Below are 16,575 nucleotides of genomic sequence, written 5' to 3' on the forward strand. Positions count from 1 at the left end.
ATAAGGATAACTATAGTAATCTTTCAGTTCAAAAGTTATTTTTGCAGTGTCCTTGAGGGTACTGAAGCATATGAAAAAGACCCGTATGTGGAGTGAATGTCGCTTAGTAGGACAACCTAGCAGTTCAAAGAAGGGCCAGATCCCAGTTTCTTGCTCTTTCTGTGAGCCTGATATTTAAAATGTGATACACAAGCGAGGTAGCTGAGTTGCCAAGACTAACTAAGGCTAGCATTTTGTCTTAGTGGTGTACAAAAATAATGGCACCCTACAGACATAGGGATGGCAAAGGAGGCCATATGACTTTACTAGGAGGTAAAGTAAGGTCAGAGCAACACAGTGCTGCATCCCAGTATTTTTGGGAAAAGACCTTGATGTATTTACTCTGCCATGATTTTGCAGCAGGATAGCTGTGCATCCTAGCTGTATGATGAAGGAAAAATGGATTGTTCAAGGCACTGAAGACAGAGCGTAAGCATTTCTATGAAACTTCTCTGCAGAGGTCTACGGGGGATTAAAACTCATGAGAATCAAACCAGTGAGATATATTTACGCTAGCCCTCAGTAGAGTGGAGTAACTGTATCAAAATGATAACCTGGCAGTACTAATCAAGGCCCATGGATTTTTTGAAAGTGTCCCTCACTTTGACCTTGGTAGTCTAGTGTAGGTGAGCCTGGCCTCAGAAACTCTGGCTGGTTACTTTGTTTTGTTCAGTTCCCATGTGGTGTTACCTGGAAAATCACTCTTCCCATTGCCCGGGTAAAGTAGGAGTCCTGCAGGCTCGTGGGAGTTAGTGCACTGTACAGTTGTGTGTGTAACAGCATGTAGCACTGCATAGGCTTCAGCTGGTGGGGGTAGCCGCACACATCTCATGCCCTCCAGGACAGCCGCCTGCAGGGAGTCTGACCCCGTGGTTTCTGGACATCTGCTAGTATAATACTGATAATAACAACTGTGTGGCGTGTTTTGCTGATGGGGATGCTAGAACCTTTATATATGGAAAAAGCAGGAGAAGTTAACCGTTTGGTACAGGAAAGATACTTTGTGACCGTGGCGCGTGCGCCTCTCCCTTTTCCTTCAACTGGTGGATAGAGGGGATTCTGTTTTATTAATGGAGATTTTCTTTCTTTCTAAGTTGTGAGTGGATTTCTGATGTGATTACACAAAATAGCGGTGTTTGGAGCCCAGCTGTTGCCTCAGTCATCTGAGGTGCTTTCAGTGAGTGCCACAGACTTTTAAGGTACGATTTTTCATAGCATACTAATCCAGTGAAGTGCTCTAGACTCATTTGCTGGCATTGCTTAAATCCATAATGCAGCACCACCTGCCAAACCATGGAGCATAATGGAAGTGTGAATGAATGCACGTATATACCCTCCCACATTGCTACCAGTTGAATGACTTAAAAATTGAGGCATGGGGCTTTAGAATGAGTTTAGAAGGAAAAGGCTTAGTGCATCCTGATGTAGGTCTTTACTGAAATTGGAATGGTTGCCCCACCATCCATGTCCCCAGCTTGCCTGCAGAGTCTTGAATCAAAGTTACTTCTTGCTCTGAATTACCCTCTGAGGCATCTGTCCCTCTTTGCATCGAGTGATTGTAGAGGGAGACCATCTAGCTAACTTAACCAGCTATGGTAGGGGTCTCAAGTTGGGTGAATTAACCTGTAGAGTGGTTGCTAAGATGTCTTGACCTTGGGCTACTGCTCTCTAAGTAGGGACTTGTCAAGTCATGACACCTAAATAGAAACTGGAACAGTCAACAGCAAAGTTGAGGTACTAAGCAGAGCTGACCAGTAAATGGTGAGACCTGGTTAACTCTTCTCCAAGAGAAAGCCAGCGCTGCATGCATACTGAGGGAGCTGTGCCCAGCTCTGCTGCTGACTCGCATCCGCACAAGCTGTTCCTCTCAGGTGTTGGCAGGGCAAACGCGCTTGATAGGAGTGAAAACGTGAGTGATGTAAATTTATAAACTCTGTTGCTCAAGGGTAGTTTGGACAATTGCCTGCCATTTCCTTAGCACCTGTTTAACGTGTGCGCGTCGAGGTGTGCCTTTGCCACGGGGAGAGCTTGCCCAAACTAGAAGGGAGCATGAGGAGGGCAGTAGGGCGAGGAGCTCAGGAGAGGCGTGAGGGTCAACCTGGCCTGTGGCTGAATGCTGGCGGTGTAACGCACCGTGTCCTCAGCTGGAGTCGCGGGGGGAGCTGCGATGCAGATACACGTTGCCATGTATGGGGCAAAGGATGGGGCTGCGCAGCCCTCAGCATGCCGCTCCTCACCCCTACTGTGCTCACAGCCAGCCCCGAGCTCTGTCCGCAGCTCTCTTTCAAACAAGCTCGTTGAATTTTCCAAGTATGGAGTCATCTCCCCAGCATGTCGTACGTAAATAAGAGGCACGTGCTCTTGGCAGACATTGTAATGAGCTTGGAAAAAATGACTTTATGGTTCCTAGTCCAGTGATGAGATTTCGGAGTCTAAGTGACAGAGTAATGACACTGACACGGAAAATGCCTGAAAAACAGCCTTCCACACAATTCTAGGATTTATAGCCATTACGTTCTATTTAAAAACGGCCAACTGTCTGTTGTTGAAACCTGGAGATGGCTGTTCCTTTGTCTTTTGAGTCCACGCTGGCAAAGCTCTACTAAAACTCCAAACTTCAGACCTGCTTGGGTGTCGCAGACTAGCCGGCATGGGGACTGTGCAACTCTTCTGTGTCTGTAAATGAGTATTAAATGAGCTGCAGCTATCCAGGAGAACTGCCCTCGACTCAGGAGTTTAAAACTGACAGCCCCATACAACCTATCTTTCGCCCTGTGGCCTGGAAGTGTTACAGACAAATTTGTGGTGCTCTGTAGCTCAGAGGTAGTTCAAGGGAGCGCTGGGACATGGAGAGGGAACAGTCTGTCTGTCTGTCCATGCACGTGTTTTTGCATAATACAGAAAATCTTTTTGCCTAGAAAGTCTGAGTCTTCAGCCAAGTTCTGGAGACTTGCAGTAGAGCAAAGTTTTTGGAAATACTCTTGAGATCCCGCCCCTCTTCTCGCTTTCTGTGTCTTCTGTCACCTCCAAAAGACTCAGGCAGCATCAGCCTGGGACTTCACAGGATTCACCCATCCCTATGTGGAAATGCTATTACCAGGGACCTTCCCAGCCCTCAGCTCTTCACAGCTGTGTGAAGAGATGCAAAATGCATTTGCCAGGAGGGGAGGGAGTCTTTAAAAAGCCATTTACATCCCCAAAGACATCCGGTAGCAACAGCAGAGATGTAAAAAGCATTAAATATGAAACTGAGCTTGACTGGAAGACAAACTTGGAGCCAAGCGCGTTCATTGATTTGTGAGGAGAGTGACTGGAATGAGGTGGCCTTGCACCCTTTCCATCCATAAAGCATGTCTAAAACGAGTGGCGGTGCCGTGCAGTGTCTGCCTTGGCTCAGCCGTGCCGCGCTTTGCACGGCACAACATCCATGTGACTGCAGCACGGGAGCCGGTCAAGGAGGACTGCAACAGCCCAGGTTATTGCTTTGGAAACCTTGCTAAGCAGCATGACAGTTCAGAAAAACTACCGAGGGCAGTGGATTTGGGGTCTTTTTATTGGTGTGTCAGCAAGCCGTGATGTGTAGGAGGGAAGCTGCCCATTTCCAGGGATTGTGCTAGCAGGAAGGGCAGTATTGGAGTTGCAAGGCACTTCCTCCATGGCGGGCTTGTTCTTGTTGTGTTATCTCTAGCTGGGCAGGGGAGAACATCTTGGCTATCTGATTTCTTGCTACAGTATGTTTAGGTCAGCTTCGTGGTTTCCATGATAACATAAGTGAGGCATTCCTGGCCTCACTGGTAAAGAATTTTCAAGAGTAATACAGGAATCTGTCATCTCCTGATGGCTCCCAAGAGCTTTGGAAATAAATGAGTAAGGAAAGGGATGTTGTATTCAATACATAAGAAGTAATGGAAGTAAAGGTAGCTGAGCCATCTACTGCCTCCGTCCCTAGTCTGCTGGGGAGCATCCCTCCGTGCAGGGTTGCTTTCATTTCTTTACAGAAGTGTTGGAACAGCCTCAAGTGGACAGCCCTGAATTAAAATCATACAGTTTTAATCGAGGTTTGATAGATAAAGGAATGGCTCTTGTGGAGCTTTCTGTTATCTTCCAAATCTCATATCTGGATCCTCCTACAAAACTGCTAGCAACAGCGCTGTAATTCGGCAGATGATCCAAACCTGACTTCAATGCTTTAAAAAATATCTGGCCTCTCCATCTGAGTGCTGGCTTGTCAGAATGACAGGAATCTTCTTAACATATTTTGAAAAGGGCACTAAATCACAGAGAGAAACATGCTGAGGAGTAATGGAGTTGCTGTGGGAGGGAGAGCAGGGCTTCAGGGAGGGAAGTAGAGTTCATTTCAGATGACATTTGTCAAGATGATTGACGTGTATTGTGCTCTATTTACATATAGATCAGAACACTGAGAAGCACGTGCTTAAAAGTAAATAAATGAACCTTCAAGCCCAGCCGGGCCAAGGGAAAGCTGCTGCCATTCGTTACAGCTCAGTGCTATAGTGAGGGCTGATGGTTACCGCCTAAGAATTCGTTTGGGGGGAGTGGAGGGGCAGCCGCCTACCACCCAAGTAATTTTCAGTGACGTGTTTTTTTTATTTTTTTTTTTGTTCAGGCTATAATTTTATGTTTCCTGAAATAACTACCAAGCATTCATCAGGCAGCTACTGCCTTTAGTTGCCTTTTGTGTGAATCTAAAGTGCTTCATTATTCCCCCGGTGAGTTTTCTTTCTCTTACAGTAAATCTGAGCAGCATCTGCGTGGTGGGGGAGGTGATGTGATATCAGATTGAAAAGAGAGAAGAGGTCTGGCTGGCATGGAAAGGCAGTGAGGAGTTCAGGGAGTGCTGCCCTCGGGTCTCACCATCTTTTTGCACTGAAGGAGAAGTCAAGAGATCACTTCCAAGACCCACAGCTACATCCGCCAAACTCAAAATCTGTCTAATTTCAGATCTTTATAGCTGGGTTGAGGATTTTATTTTTAAACAACAGTCAGTTCATGACTTTCTTTATTCCTTCTTCTTTAATAATGCTCTGATAACACTTTGATCACTGCTCCAAAAGGAAATGCCTGTAATTTCCTGTACAGGTCTTGCCAGGTGCTGGGCTCCATCAGATCTCCTGGAAGCTGACAGGAGTTGAGATCACTCTTGCCTGGCAAGGTTTTTCTTATCAAAAATCTCAGAGTTGAAATTTCACTTAGATTCGGAACAGTTTAATGCCTGAACTACAAAGGGTGTTAGGTGCTGGCTTTCCTTGCAACGGATCTCTTCCATACTAACTGCCCGCTGAAGACTTGCCATGCAGTCTGGCTTTTGCCCTGTGCATCCTTTTTGAGGCATTGGCTGGGCAGGAAATCCAGCAAAGTGGAGGAAACCTGGCTGAGAGTTAATCATCTCTATTTAATAGTAATTGGTGATGGTTGTCCATACACCTGCAGGTCCTGTGGCTCTTGAAAGTTTGGGAGACGGTTGTGCCAACTTGAGGAAGTAATTCCTGAAGTTCGTTCAGCTCTGACCAGTGTGACTTTAGGGAGGCAGCTGCCTCCAAAGGGGTATGTGCCATGTTTCAGGGGTTCTCAGGGGCCTCCTGTCTGAGCGACTGGCCATGACATACGAAGGCTGAACTATTTTGGTACCTGGCTAGCTTCTCTGGGTGTGTCCTGGTGGTTGTAGGGCTGCAGCCAGCAGTCTACAACAGGAACAGAGAGGAAAGTGTTCAGCTCTCGCAGAGTTTCAGCCTTGGAGGCATTGAGTGGAGCTGCTAATGCTTGCAAAGTGGCTGGGTAAAAGGGTGTAAGTGAGCGAGCTGTGGCTAGGGGAAGAGTTATTAATTGCAACTGTAGGAGTAGTTGGCAGAGACTCGGTGGCTGATGCAGTCTTCCTCGGCCTCAAGTAAGGTTGGCCTCTTCAGGTACACAGGTCTGGTAAGGCTTATGTGAAGAGCTATCCGTGGATCAAAGCAAGCCAATGGTAGACAAATACCCTTGGCCATAGGCTGGTCAAATTCGTCAGCTTAAATATATATGTAAGTCTTAATAAGCTAAATCTTAGCCTGTTGCTATGGGGGGGGCTGCAGGCTTACTGAAGATGTCAGTTTTGGAGAGGCGCAGCAGAGGAGGAGGGAGCTGGTCGTTCCCACGCAGACCCTGTGTCTAATCCCCATCACCATTGCGAAACTCACCCTGAATAGCTTTCTCAAGGTTTCATAACAGAAATGAGCAATTTGTGTCTCATGTTGCCGTGGAAACCGTAAATCCTTGTCATGCTAGGCTTCTCAGTGAAGGAGCCTGTGTCTTTCATTGCACTAACCTTCCCTGCAAGTCAAGGGCTTGAACCTGTACTCATCCACCTGTTGCAATGACTTTGGCCCGAGCGCTCTGCCTCCCTGAGAAGGGCACTGGAGCCGTGTATACAAGCATTAGCACATCCGATATCTGGGGTAGATTTTATTATGGTGGTACATGGCCGCACCTCTGCTCAGGTGAGCAGAAATGGTGATGATTTACACAAGCTGAAATCTGCCCCACTTATATTCAGGGTGAATTTCGCAATGGTGATGGGGATTAGATGCACTCTCTCCATTTTTGGAGACCACCACTGGGGCTTGGTGGTCCAGTCTCACAGATTTGCTGAATTTCTCCAACCTCAGTATTTTTACATTCCTTGGCTGCTCTATGGGGTTAGCTCAGCCCTTCCGCTCCAACTCCACCTGCAAACAGATAAATTATATTTTATACAGTTCATTGCGCTTCCATATCTAGTAAGAGATCCTTTCAACCTCAGTGACATTCTTGGGTCATTATTTCTCTTTTTCTTTGCCATCTACCCCAGAAGTAGCCACGTTTCTGGCTGTCTCATTGTCTCAGTTTTGTGGTGTCAGGACAAGGATTTTGCTAGCATGTGTGTAGGAGGCTGTATAAATCAGCCTACTTCCCATGACTTAAACAGCCCTGACAGTGTGCATCAGCCCAGGGTATGGCTCGTTCTTTTGGCTCCTTCAGAATAAACAGCTATATAAATTGTAAGATGATTATCACCAGAGCTCATTAGCTTAATACCACATGCTGCTTTGTATTCAGACAATAGATAAAAAGATCTGTGCTTCCTTTTTCGCAATCAGATTTACAGCAAACACGCTTATCCCTGCTCCCTTCTTTCCCTTTCTGAGGACTGTGCCAGTACTCTTGCCAAAAATGCATGAAAATCAGCCCGGGTCTTGTGCGCTTGCCTGTAGTGACATAGCCAGTTAGTGCAAAGTCCTGCGTACCTTTGGGAGCATTTAATGTTTTCCAGCAGGTGACATATGTTGTTTTTAAGGTTTGAGTTTTTCGTTGGCGTGGATTATAATCTCGTCAAAGCATGAGCCGTTTTCTTGCTTTAATTACCAGATAGGGCAGGTGGAGGTGTCGAGGGGTTGAAGTACTTGGATTTTGGAGGTTTTTGTATTTATATTACACGTTGGGAGCATGGGACCTGCTATCTCAGTAGAAGGAAGTGTGTTTTCAGGAGCGTTACTGATACCTGGAGATGTTTCACTGGCTTTGGATATGAGTGTATCTTTTGGGTTCAGAGTGCACCTTAAAGCTCCTTAACAAGCACTTTAGGAATCGGAGCAGTTTGGCGGTTGTCAGAGCAGTGAGTTTTTATGCAGTCCCAACCTCCAAAAAGCTCTTCTGTTTTAAGTGACCCGAGTAACAGGCTTCTGCTCTGCAGCAGCCTCTGAGGAGTGCTGCTGGGCAAGGCCGTTGTGGCCTCGAGAGAAAGGCTGCCCTCAGAGGAAGGCACCGTGTGACGGCGCACTGAGCACGGAGGAAAGGGGCCAAAGCAGCCTGGTTCAAATCGTTGCTGATGCAGCAGAAAGGGCCACGTAGAAGCATTTAAACTCTGCTGCCTCCTGACGCTCTGACAGAAGTTTTCATCTACCTGCTCATGGTGACATCACCTAAAATATGTTTTTGTGTTCAACAAACCAGCTTACAGGACCTAATGTTTTTTTTTCCTTATGTTCCCTACCCACCCGCCGCCCCCGAATTCAGTTCTGGCTGCTTTTGCACAAGCTGTGTAAATCTTAATCTGGTAGCTTGGACATACGGTTTAACCAAACTTTTGCAGACACCTGGAACCAAATGCCCTGGTTCTACCCATGTGCATGTTGGGCAGAATTACAGTTTGTACAACAATGGGCTAAATATTAGCATAGTACTTTGGGAAGTGTGTAATGCAAGATAACCTTGAGGCTTCTTAGGAGCAAGCTAAAGGGGTTGGTGGTAAATGTCTATGAAAATATAACACTTGTCTACTGAGCAGTAGCTTGTGGTTTTGCGATGAGGTCAAAAATTCTGCCCAGACTGGCTATGTTGTTTCACATCTGCAGCCTTTCCCCACCATATGAGTAACAATTGCTCTTTCATAGGGCCTGTCCAGAGACACGCAGGGTGACTGACTCCCAGGCACTCCGCGGTATAAATAAGTAACGGGTGAAATCTTGGCCACAGGCAAAGCAAAAAATTGCCATCAAATGTGCAGGGGCTGGAGTTTTGTCCAGGGTCTCTGTCCTAAGGAGCTTACAAAGAGCAGGATTGCACTGAAAGAAAATTTGGTCTTCCGAGCAAAAATGAGCAGTCTGGTTGAAATTTGTAGCTTCCTGCAAACTTGCAGCCAAGCACGCTGCTTGTTGACAGTGTGATCCTGTGAGACTTTGAGGGTTCATGTGCTCCCTCTTCCGCAGTTACGTGTGTAAACATGAGGAAATCACATACGCGCCCTAGAACTGGAATAAGAAACTCTTCCTTGGGATTAAGGTGAGGCACTGAATAACCTGGGTGGGGAGGTCAGCTCATGCCTTGCCTCCTTCTCCTGGTCCAGCTGCTGTTGCTTGCCATGGAAATGCTGTTCTCAACAATTTCTTCAAAGACAGTTTAGAAAGAAGGTGACTTGATGACGTTTCTTCTTGCTCTGAAAATTTTGACCTGTCTCAACTTGGACAAGAGACTTTGCAGTTCTTAACAGCCTCAGTGATCTCACCTCTGTGATAACCTTCTTTCTCACTCTTACAGGGTTTTCTGTTTACAGGAAAAACAAAGAGTTCCTTTAAATTCAGTTCAAGGAGAAGTGACCAGTACATGATCTTAACTGGAGGTCAAGGCATTCAACCTGCACAACGTATGGATTAGGCATTCTGCAAGTTATTCCTATATTTGCAAAAGTCCCTTGGGCACAAGCTGTATCTTGTTATCATACATAACATGGTGCTGGGGAGAAGGGAGGAGAAGAGATTCCCTCATTTAAGAAGTTGAGGGGTTTTTGTGTTTCGGCATCGAACTGTGACTATAGCTGGGAATGTAACTCCAGGAGTTGTGTGCTGCTTGTCAATAGTGTGATTATAGTAGCTTCAGGTAATTATATAGCTTCAGGTCACTACTGACACTGGATATTTCGGGCGGGCGTCTTTTGGGCTTGTGGCTAGAATTCCTTGGGCTGTTTTGGCCTGAGGTGATCTTTTTCCCCCTAAGTAAAAGGTAAGCTCAAATCTGAATGTTGGCAGCTACTTTTATTTTGTCTCCTTTCTTGTGTTTGCCCGCATGGATGGGAATGTATGTGTTGCGAGGGAAAAGCTGGTTAGTAGAGCTGAGAAATGACCATGAAAAGCCGTTTCTCAAGGGATGGGGGTTTCCTGTAGAACAGGGAAACTAGGACCCCCAGGTGAAAAGTATCTTTATAGTTCAATAATTTGGATTAGTCTGAAATAGTGATTTGGAAGGAAGGGACTAGAGAGACCAGAAGCTAAACTTTTGAGATCAGATTTCTTCTTCTATGTGGAATCAAACCATCAGCGGGGTTATGTTCTTTTCAAAAGGTGGTTCACGCTGGTTTTTGTGCCTTTTTGGAAACAGAGTTAAATGCTTTCTTTATCAAGTATCAAAATGGAACAATTTCTGGAAAAATGGTTTTGCTATACTGTAGGCTGAAAGGGGATTAGTCCGTGGTCTGCGTGCACCAGTCCTGCCACCATGGCTCCTGAGCCAGCGTGCACCACTGAGTGCACGGGCCTTTCTTGGTGATCTCTGAAACTGAAAAACTTACGAGTTTTTAATGAAGAAAAACCCCTGCAGTTACCAGGAAGACCTCGAAAGACTTGTGGGGGGTAGTGGCGATAGAGGTCAGGACGCTGACAGCTTTGTGGAGGTGGGAAGCGCTCCCTCCAGCACAGTGGATTCTGATTTCCTCGCTACCCCAATTTAATGTGTGATATTAGTTGTTCCCTCCTTCGAAAAGGAGAGAGGGCATCATGGGCCAGGGCAGCTCATGGGGAGCGGCTGCTCGCTTTCGCAGCATGCCTGGGAGACTGCACCACGCGGTCTGTCCAGCCACGCAGGCAGCTGGCTCAGTGTCCTGTGGTCATTCGCGCCCTGAGTCAGCTCATCTCCCGGGAGCAAATAGTCCAGAATAGCCCAGTTCTCGCCGCCACCTGTCAGCTTTGACCCAAGCAAGAATTTGCAATGCGAAGCGAAGGGTAACCGGGAGGTCTCCAGCGAAACCAGAATGGATCGTGGCAGGTGCTGGCGGACAGGCTTCTGCTTGCAGGAGTATCGTCCCGAGCTGCTGCCCGCACTGCAAGGTGTGCCTAAAGAAAGCTGATACAAAGGAAATGAATTGGCCTTTTCTGAGCCTTTTCAGAATCTTCCGAACTGGGGTGGATGTTTGTGAATGGAATGGAAAATGGCACGGGCACCAAAATTTTGGAGATGGCCACCCATTTCCTATGTGATTTGAGTAAGCATCGTTGGCGCCTGTGCGTGGCAGGAGGGCAGAAGAGCTGTGTTTCCCAGCCTGCATACAAATCTGCTCGCCAGACTTTATTTTGAATAAGCAGTCGCTGTTATTGAATGCTGAAACAGCCAGTTCAGCAAGCGGCTGCCTCTTCTGCTTTCTCAGCGCGCAGACCTGGGGTGTGCACGCACCCAAGTGTCAGTGTCCAGTTGCACCCGGTGTATTTTTCTTCTTTCTTTAAAGAAGCAGTTCCTCTGTGGTTTACCCGAAATGACAGGGAATCTGTGACCACGCTGCAGGGGAAGCTGATCTCCTGACTTGCATGGCTGTATCATAGCCACAAAGCCAGCCTTCCTGCCAGTGTAGTGTTTTTTTTTTTAAAAAAAAAAAAAAAAAAAAGACAGAGAAAGAGAAAAAAGAGGAGGGGGAAACAAAAAACACCTGTAGTTCCTGGCCTGCTGCCGGTTGTGCATGTTTCTTGTTTTTGTTTCTCAAACTTTAAAACAAGAGAGAAGCTAAGTGCATTTTTGTCTGTCAGCAAGAGTCTGGACCAGGCCTTTAGCTCCAGTTTCATTTATCACAGCCTGTTCTGTGTGCAGATGTGGCACCCAGCAGCCCGGCCCCAGAGTGTAACGCTCTATTTAATGTTTGCTGTACACTGTGTTAAGCAGTGAAGAGTAGCACCGTTCGAGCTTCTCAATGGGATTCAGCCGCTGGCAACTGGAAATTATTTGGAACTTGACAGCTGCATTGACCCGGCGTGATTTTTGGCGTGGCTGTGTCGGCCCAGTCCCTATAGGAAAGGTATTCAGATGATAAAGCTTCCACACGCACATGTGGTGGCAATTAGTAATCCCTGTAGACAGGGTCAGGAGTAAACAAGCCACAGCAGCGAGGCCATCTGCACTTCTTAGAAGTAATCTCTCTGGGTTATGGTAGCAGTGGTTGGGAGCGTAGATGCTGCCCCTCCTGTCCAAAAGGACTGTGAATGTCAGAGTGCAAGACCAGACAGGATAAACCCTGGTGCCTTGCCTTGGCATACTCGCTTCGTTCTAGCCCCAGGTGAAAAGATCGCCTTGTGTGAATTGCCATCTTTTCATTGCCACTGAATGATCTGAGACAATCTGAATGATCTGAGACAATCTCTTTCTCCAGCAGGTTTAACATACTGGAAGCATGGCTACAAGTGCTGTTCCCAGCGAGAACCTCCCCACGTACAAGCTGGTGGTGGTCGGAGACGGTGGTGTGGGGAAGAGCGCTCTCACCATTCAATTTTTCCAGAAGATTTTTGTGCCAGACTATGACCCGACTATTGAAGATTCCTACCTGAAACACACTGAAATAGATGGGCAATGGGCAATTCTTGATGGTGAGCAAGCTCTTCTCATGTTACTCTTTCCCTTCTAACTGCACACAAGCACAAATAGACCTCGGTGCCTCTTACACCATGTTGTGCTGCTGTGGTCCTCCTGGTCCATGGTAGGCTCTCGGGAATTTTAGTGCAGATGGTCCCATGAGCTGCTGGGTTTGGTTTGCAGCTGGCCTCCAGTACAGCTTCTGCTTCCAGAGGTGGTGGTTCCAGTTCTGCACAATATTTCTTCTTGCGGGAGCATGAAAGCCTGTAGATCATCTAGCATGGTGGTTTCCAGGCTTCTTGAATTCACAGTATATTGTCAGTCTTCAAAACGACCAAGGGCTGCTTCTTTCAACCCTCTGCAGTTAATAAAAAGGGTTAGGTAGGGCTATGTAGACAGGCTCTGTGCCGCTCTGGCCATCTCCTCTGTAACAGCTCACCTACAAAGGGAGGCTGCCCTATGCTTGAACAGCACTAGGAGGAAGGAAAATATGGTATCATTCCTTCTTAAATCTATGCTTTCTCCTCTTGAATAATCCTGAATTTGGTTCACTGCACCAGTCTGCTGAGAAACTCTCCCAGTTCTTGTTAGAATATAGTTGCTGATCTGCTGTTTGCACCATAGCAAGTTACACCTCACTTGAAAACAACCACCCCACAGCTTTGCAAACTGAGAACTTCCCGACACAAACTGTAGACTAGGTCTGTGCACCAGCACCATGCTGCAAATGGCATTTGGGGGAGGTATCCACAGCAGAAGAGTTATACTGCTTTGAGGTGGCTATTGCTAATGATGCTTCGTTGTGGTTAAGCTTATCCCCTGGGAAATAACAGTAAGTGGATAACTGAATGCGGGTTATAACCAGAAAGAACATTTAATCAAAACCGTTATCCACTGATAGTGAAGAATTGTAACACCTCTTACATTCCATCATTCAAGCCTGATGTTTTCATATCTAGTTACACTTCTGTTTCATTTACAAACGAAGGATACCAGCCTGGAGTGCTGCTGTAACGCAGGATCTTTTGATTCTATGAAGAAAAATCATCAACTTTTTCTTAAATAAAAAAAAAAGGCAGATGAGGGAGGAAAGTCTATATTCCTTGAAACTGCAGCTTATTAATTTTTGCTGCAAGAGACAGACTGACCAGAACTGTTTAGTGAGTACAAATGTCCCTCCAAGGTCTGTAAAGAACAGCCTTAACTCAGTATTGTAAAAACCTTTAACCCTGCCAATATTTATTCACTTAAATATGTTGGTAGTTGATCACTGATATGAGAGAATGTTTGCAAAATTGGTGCCTAAATGTGTCGCCTGGTGTCATCTGCATCAGTGACAGCAGTTCTCAATTAACCACCGCATGTAAAATATCTATGTAATTTTATTTTTTAAATGTCAGCATTGTATCAAAGAAAGAACAGATCCTACTATAAATGAAATCCCTTTCATATATGTCTCTTTAGTCCAGAATCCAGCCCTCTAAAATGAACAACTTTTGTCTTTGCTGGTGTGCCTCATATTCTGATATAAGGTTACCAGCTGCTGTTCACGCTGGTGTTGGTCAAAACAGTGTATTTGTTGTAGATGATTTGGAAGAAAAAAAATGCATCTTTAACTGAATATTTGGAATTCTTGTTTGTTCAAGGGGGGCAGGGAAATGACTTAAGGTGGGAGTGGAGAAAGAAGCTTTTTTCCAAGGAGCAGAAATTTAACCATTTGTTTTAATGAAAAAGCCTTTCTTTTACTCAGAGTTTAATGGCTCTACTCAGGCCGTACTGAATTCAGTCGCGGCCATGAATGGCATGCTGGGAATCTCTCTGAATTTCAGAGTTCTTGTTCCCACAGATGTCTTGCAGCCATAAAAGTAAAACTGCAGTTTCTCCTTCTCTTTTCTACTTCATGAGACCTAGAACAATCTCAATTTGATTGTTTACTCAAGGAAAGGGAACATTTTTGTTTGGGACACAATATGATCATTTACCATCTGCCCAGTAGAAAGAGGGCAGAAAGACTGACTATCACATGTGTCTTTTGCCACAGCTCTCTGTCAGAGTATTGGATCTCATGGTTTTGGATCTCGTCCTGTTCTCGTAAGTCACCATATACTCCGGCAGCTGCTCTTGCCGTGGCTGCACATGGTTGCATGAGTCATTTATGATACAAAATCAGGGAGATATATGATGGGAAACATAAAGATGCATCATGGTAAATACTAGACTTTTGAGTTGTCCTTTATGGTCAAATCCTTTGCAGACATGATTCTTCCAATGGTTGATGGGGAGAAGAAAAGGGAATAACCGAAAGAACCTTTTGCCTCACCCTCTCTGCCCCCAAAATAGGACCTAGCTCAGAAGATGAGATTACCAAGTGAGGATATAGTGTGAGGGGCTTCGTAAGTTTCTAGATTTGCAGAAATAGTAATAAAAGAAAACAAATGCCATCAGCATCCAACAACGTGATTAAGAAAAAGAAAACACAGTCCACCCTCTTCCAGGCTGCTAGCTGAGCAGTTCTCTGCAAAGCAACTCTAGCATTTAGTATCTGCAATAGCATCCCAGCATTATGTTGTAAAAAACCTTTGCTAGCCAGCTTGCATAAAGCATTTGGCTTCTCTCCAAAAAGACCTCCACCCACCCTTATTCCATAGCGCTAACCGGCCGCAAGATGCAATGTTTGACTTGCATTTTCTTCCTTTGCTGAAATCTCTCACTGAAAGTAGACTTAAATAGAATGGGCTTTTATTTCAGATTTTAGACCTTGGAGCCAAATCTGAATTCAAACTCCTCTGTTATGAATTTGCTCTCTGACATGGGCAGGTCTCTATTTTCTTATCAAAAAGTCTATAATAGTTCCCTGCCTCCCGAAAGACAGTGAGATTTAATGCTTGGCTTGTTCAAGTCCAAAACTATACAGGCTACTGAATGGAAAAAAGCTTTATTGGTGGTCTTAGGTGAGCTTTATAAGACTGTCGTTGCAGCGTTTGGAGGGCAAGTATCACGGAGTGGAACAGGGCACTTCACTTGAATGAGGGATGCACAGGCAGTTCATGGCTAGCCCTCGATTTTTAGGATGCTGCCTCCCCACCAAGGCTTTAAGATCAGCCTCCAATTTTCTCTGCATGTGTTATTTCCTGCTGTTCTTACTGAAATTAGCATGGTGATGTGCTTGGTTAAATGCAGTCGCACGCAGGTGCTGTATAGATGCATCAGGTCAGAATTAAGTGGGTGCTAGGGTTAATCTGCTTTGATTAGCTGTTGCTTCAGTTGAGTTGCTATCATTAATTTTGTACACTGCTTTCTGTGTGTGGGCCAACTTGGCAATTAGCAGAGAATTTCTTTTTACGTGGCTGCAAAATGCCAGTCTGGAATTATTAATCTGAGTATGAAGCTCAAGTGGAATACATTAATATGGCAAAAATTCCTAATGGTTCAAAGTTTCTTACAGTTCACAAGCCATAGACAGAGAAAAAGGTGGTGAGGCAGAGGAAGGGAAGAGACTACGAAAAGGCCGCTAACGCATGCCTTGGGCTTGTTGATGAATTGGGCTTGACCTGGTGAGACTGAGCTTCTACCCCCATGTACGCTCAGGGCCGAATGCTTAGCTGTAAGCGGAGCTGTGCCACTTGATCCCAGGTAAGGATTTGACTCTAAAATTTCCAGCAGCGTCTGCTAGGGGAAGCAAGCAACTGTACCTGTGGATTGGGTGAAAGGAGGTTGCAATCTCCTCTTCCCTTTCCTTCCCCCCAAGGATGAGTTAGATGCAACATCTCCCCTTCCTCCTCCACAAATTCTAGTCCTGCTGCTGAGACAGTTTAAAATTAAAGAGGTGAAACTGGTCAGTTGCCTGAAAACCAGCTTGTTGATCTGTGTAGTCACCTTTCCTCTGTGTGGTCTAGTCATGGGGACTTCTTGCATTAGTCTGATTTCTAGCTCATCTCACTTCCTAGAAGTTTTCTTCCTACTACTGAGCTTCAATTTTCCTTTTTATTTCTCATCCCTCTTCTGTCCGAGCTCCTCTCATAATCCTTGGGTGTCCTTGTACTGGGCTGGACCTGCACAGTGCTGTTGTTCACACCCTGGGAATAATGGCAAGTGCTAATCCTTCCTCTTGTGCTCTCACTCTTCATCCTTTCCACTAAGTCTTTCATGTATCCCTTTCAGCAGAGGGTTTCTGCTGCTAGTCATCTCAGGACAGGCTGCCAGCTTTTTTACTTTTCTCTTCAAGAAGCTTGGGAACAGTTCAGCCAGGAGGGCCAGAGGAAGATCAAAGGTCACTTTAGACTCACAGGCAGATGATTGGCTTGCGGCTTGCTTTCTTTTTTTCTCTTTAAACTTTGGGTGGCATCATTGAAAGAATTAAAAGTATAAACTTAATTCGCATTTTATTCTCTTATTTGT

The 16,575-nt window shown here is 45.6% G+C and overlaps 1 protein-coding gene across 9 annotated transcripts in view; it reads left to right on the top strand.

The window, feature by feature from the left end:
- The window catches only part of MRAS (muscle RAS oncogene homolog), a 42,504-nt gene that overhangs the window by 11,852 nt on the left and 14,077 nt on the right, over positions 1-16,575 (top strand). For 4 of the 9 annotated variants that reach the window (XM_068948986.1, XM_068948992.1, XM_068948994.1 and 1 more), the window contains exon 3: positions 11,978-12,191. In XM_068948986.1, coding sequence (XP_068805087.1) covers positions 11,999-12,191 — 193 coding nt within the window. In that variant the 5' untranslated portion in view covers positions 11,978-11,998. Of the gene's footprint in view, positions 1-11,977; positions 12,192-14,132; positions 14,269-16,575 lie in introns of those variants that run through there. The other 5 variants (XM_068948988.1, XM_068948991.1, XM_068948990.1 and 2 more) reach the window with 2 other exon arrangements.

This window comes from Struthio camelus, chromosome 6 (assembly GCF_040807025.1).
Source record: "Struthio camelus isolate bStrCam1 chromosome 6, bStrCam1.hap1, whole genome shotgun sequence".
Classification (NCBI taxonomy): Eukaryota; Metazoa; Chordata; class Aves; order Struthioniformes; family Struthionidae; genus Struthio; species Struthio camelus.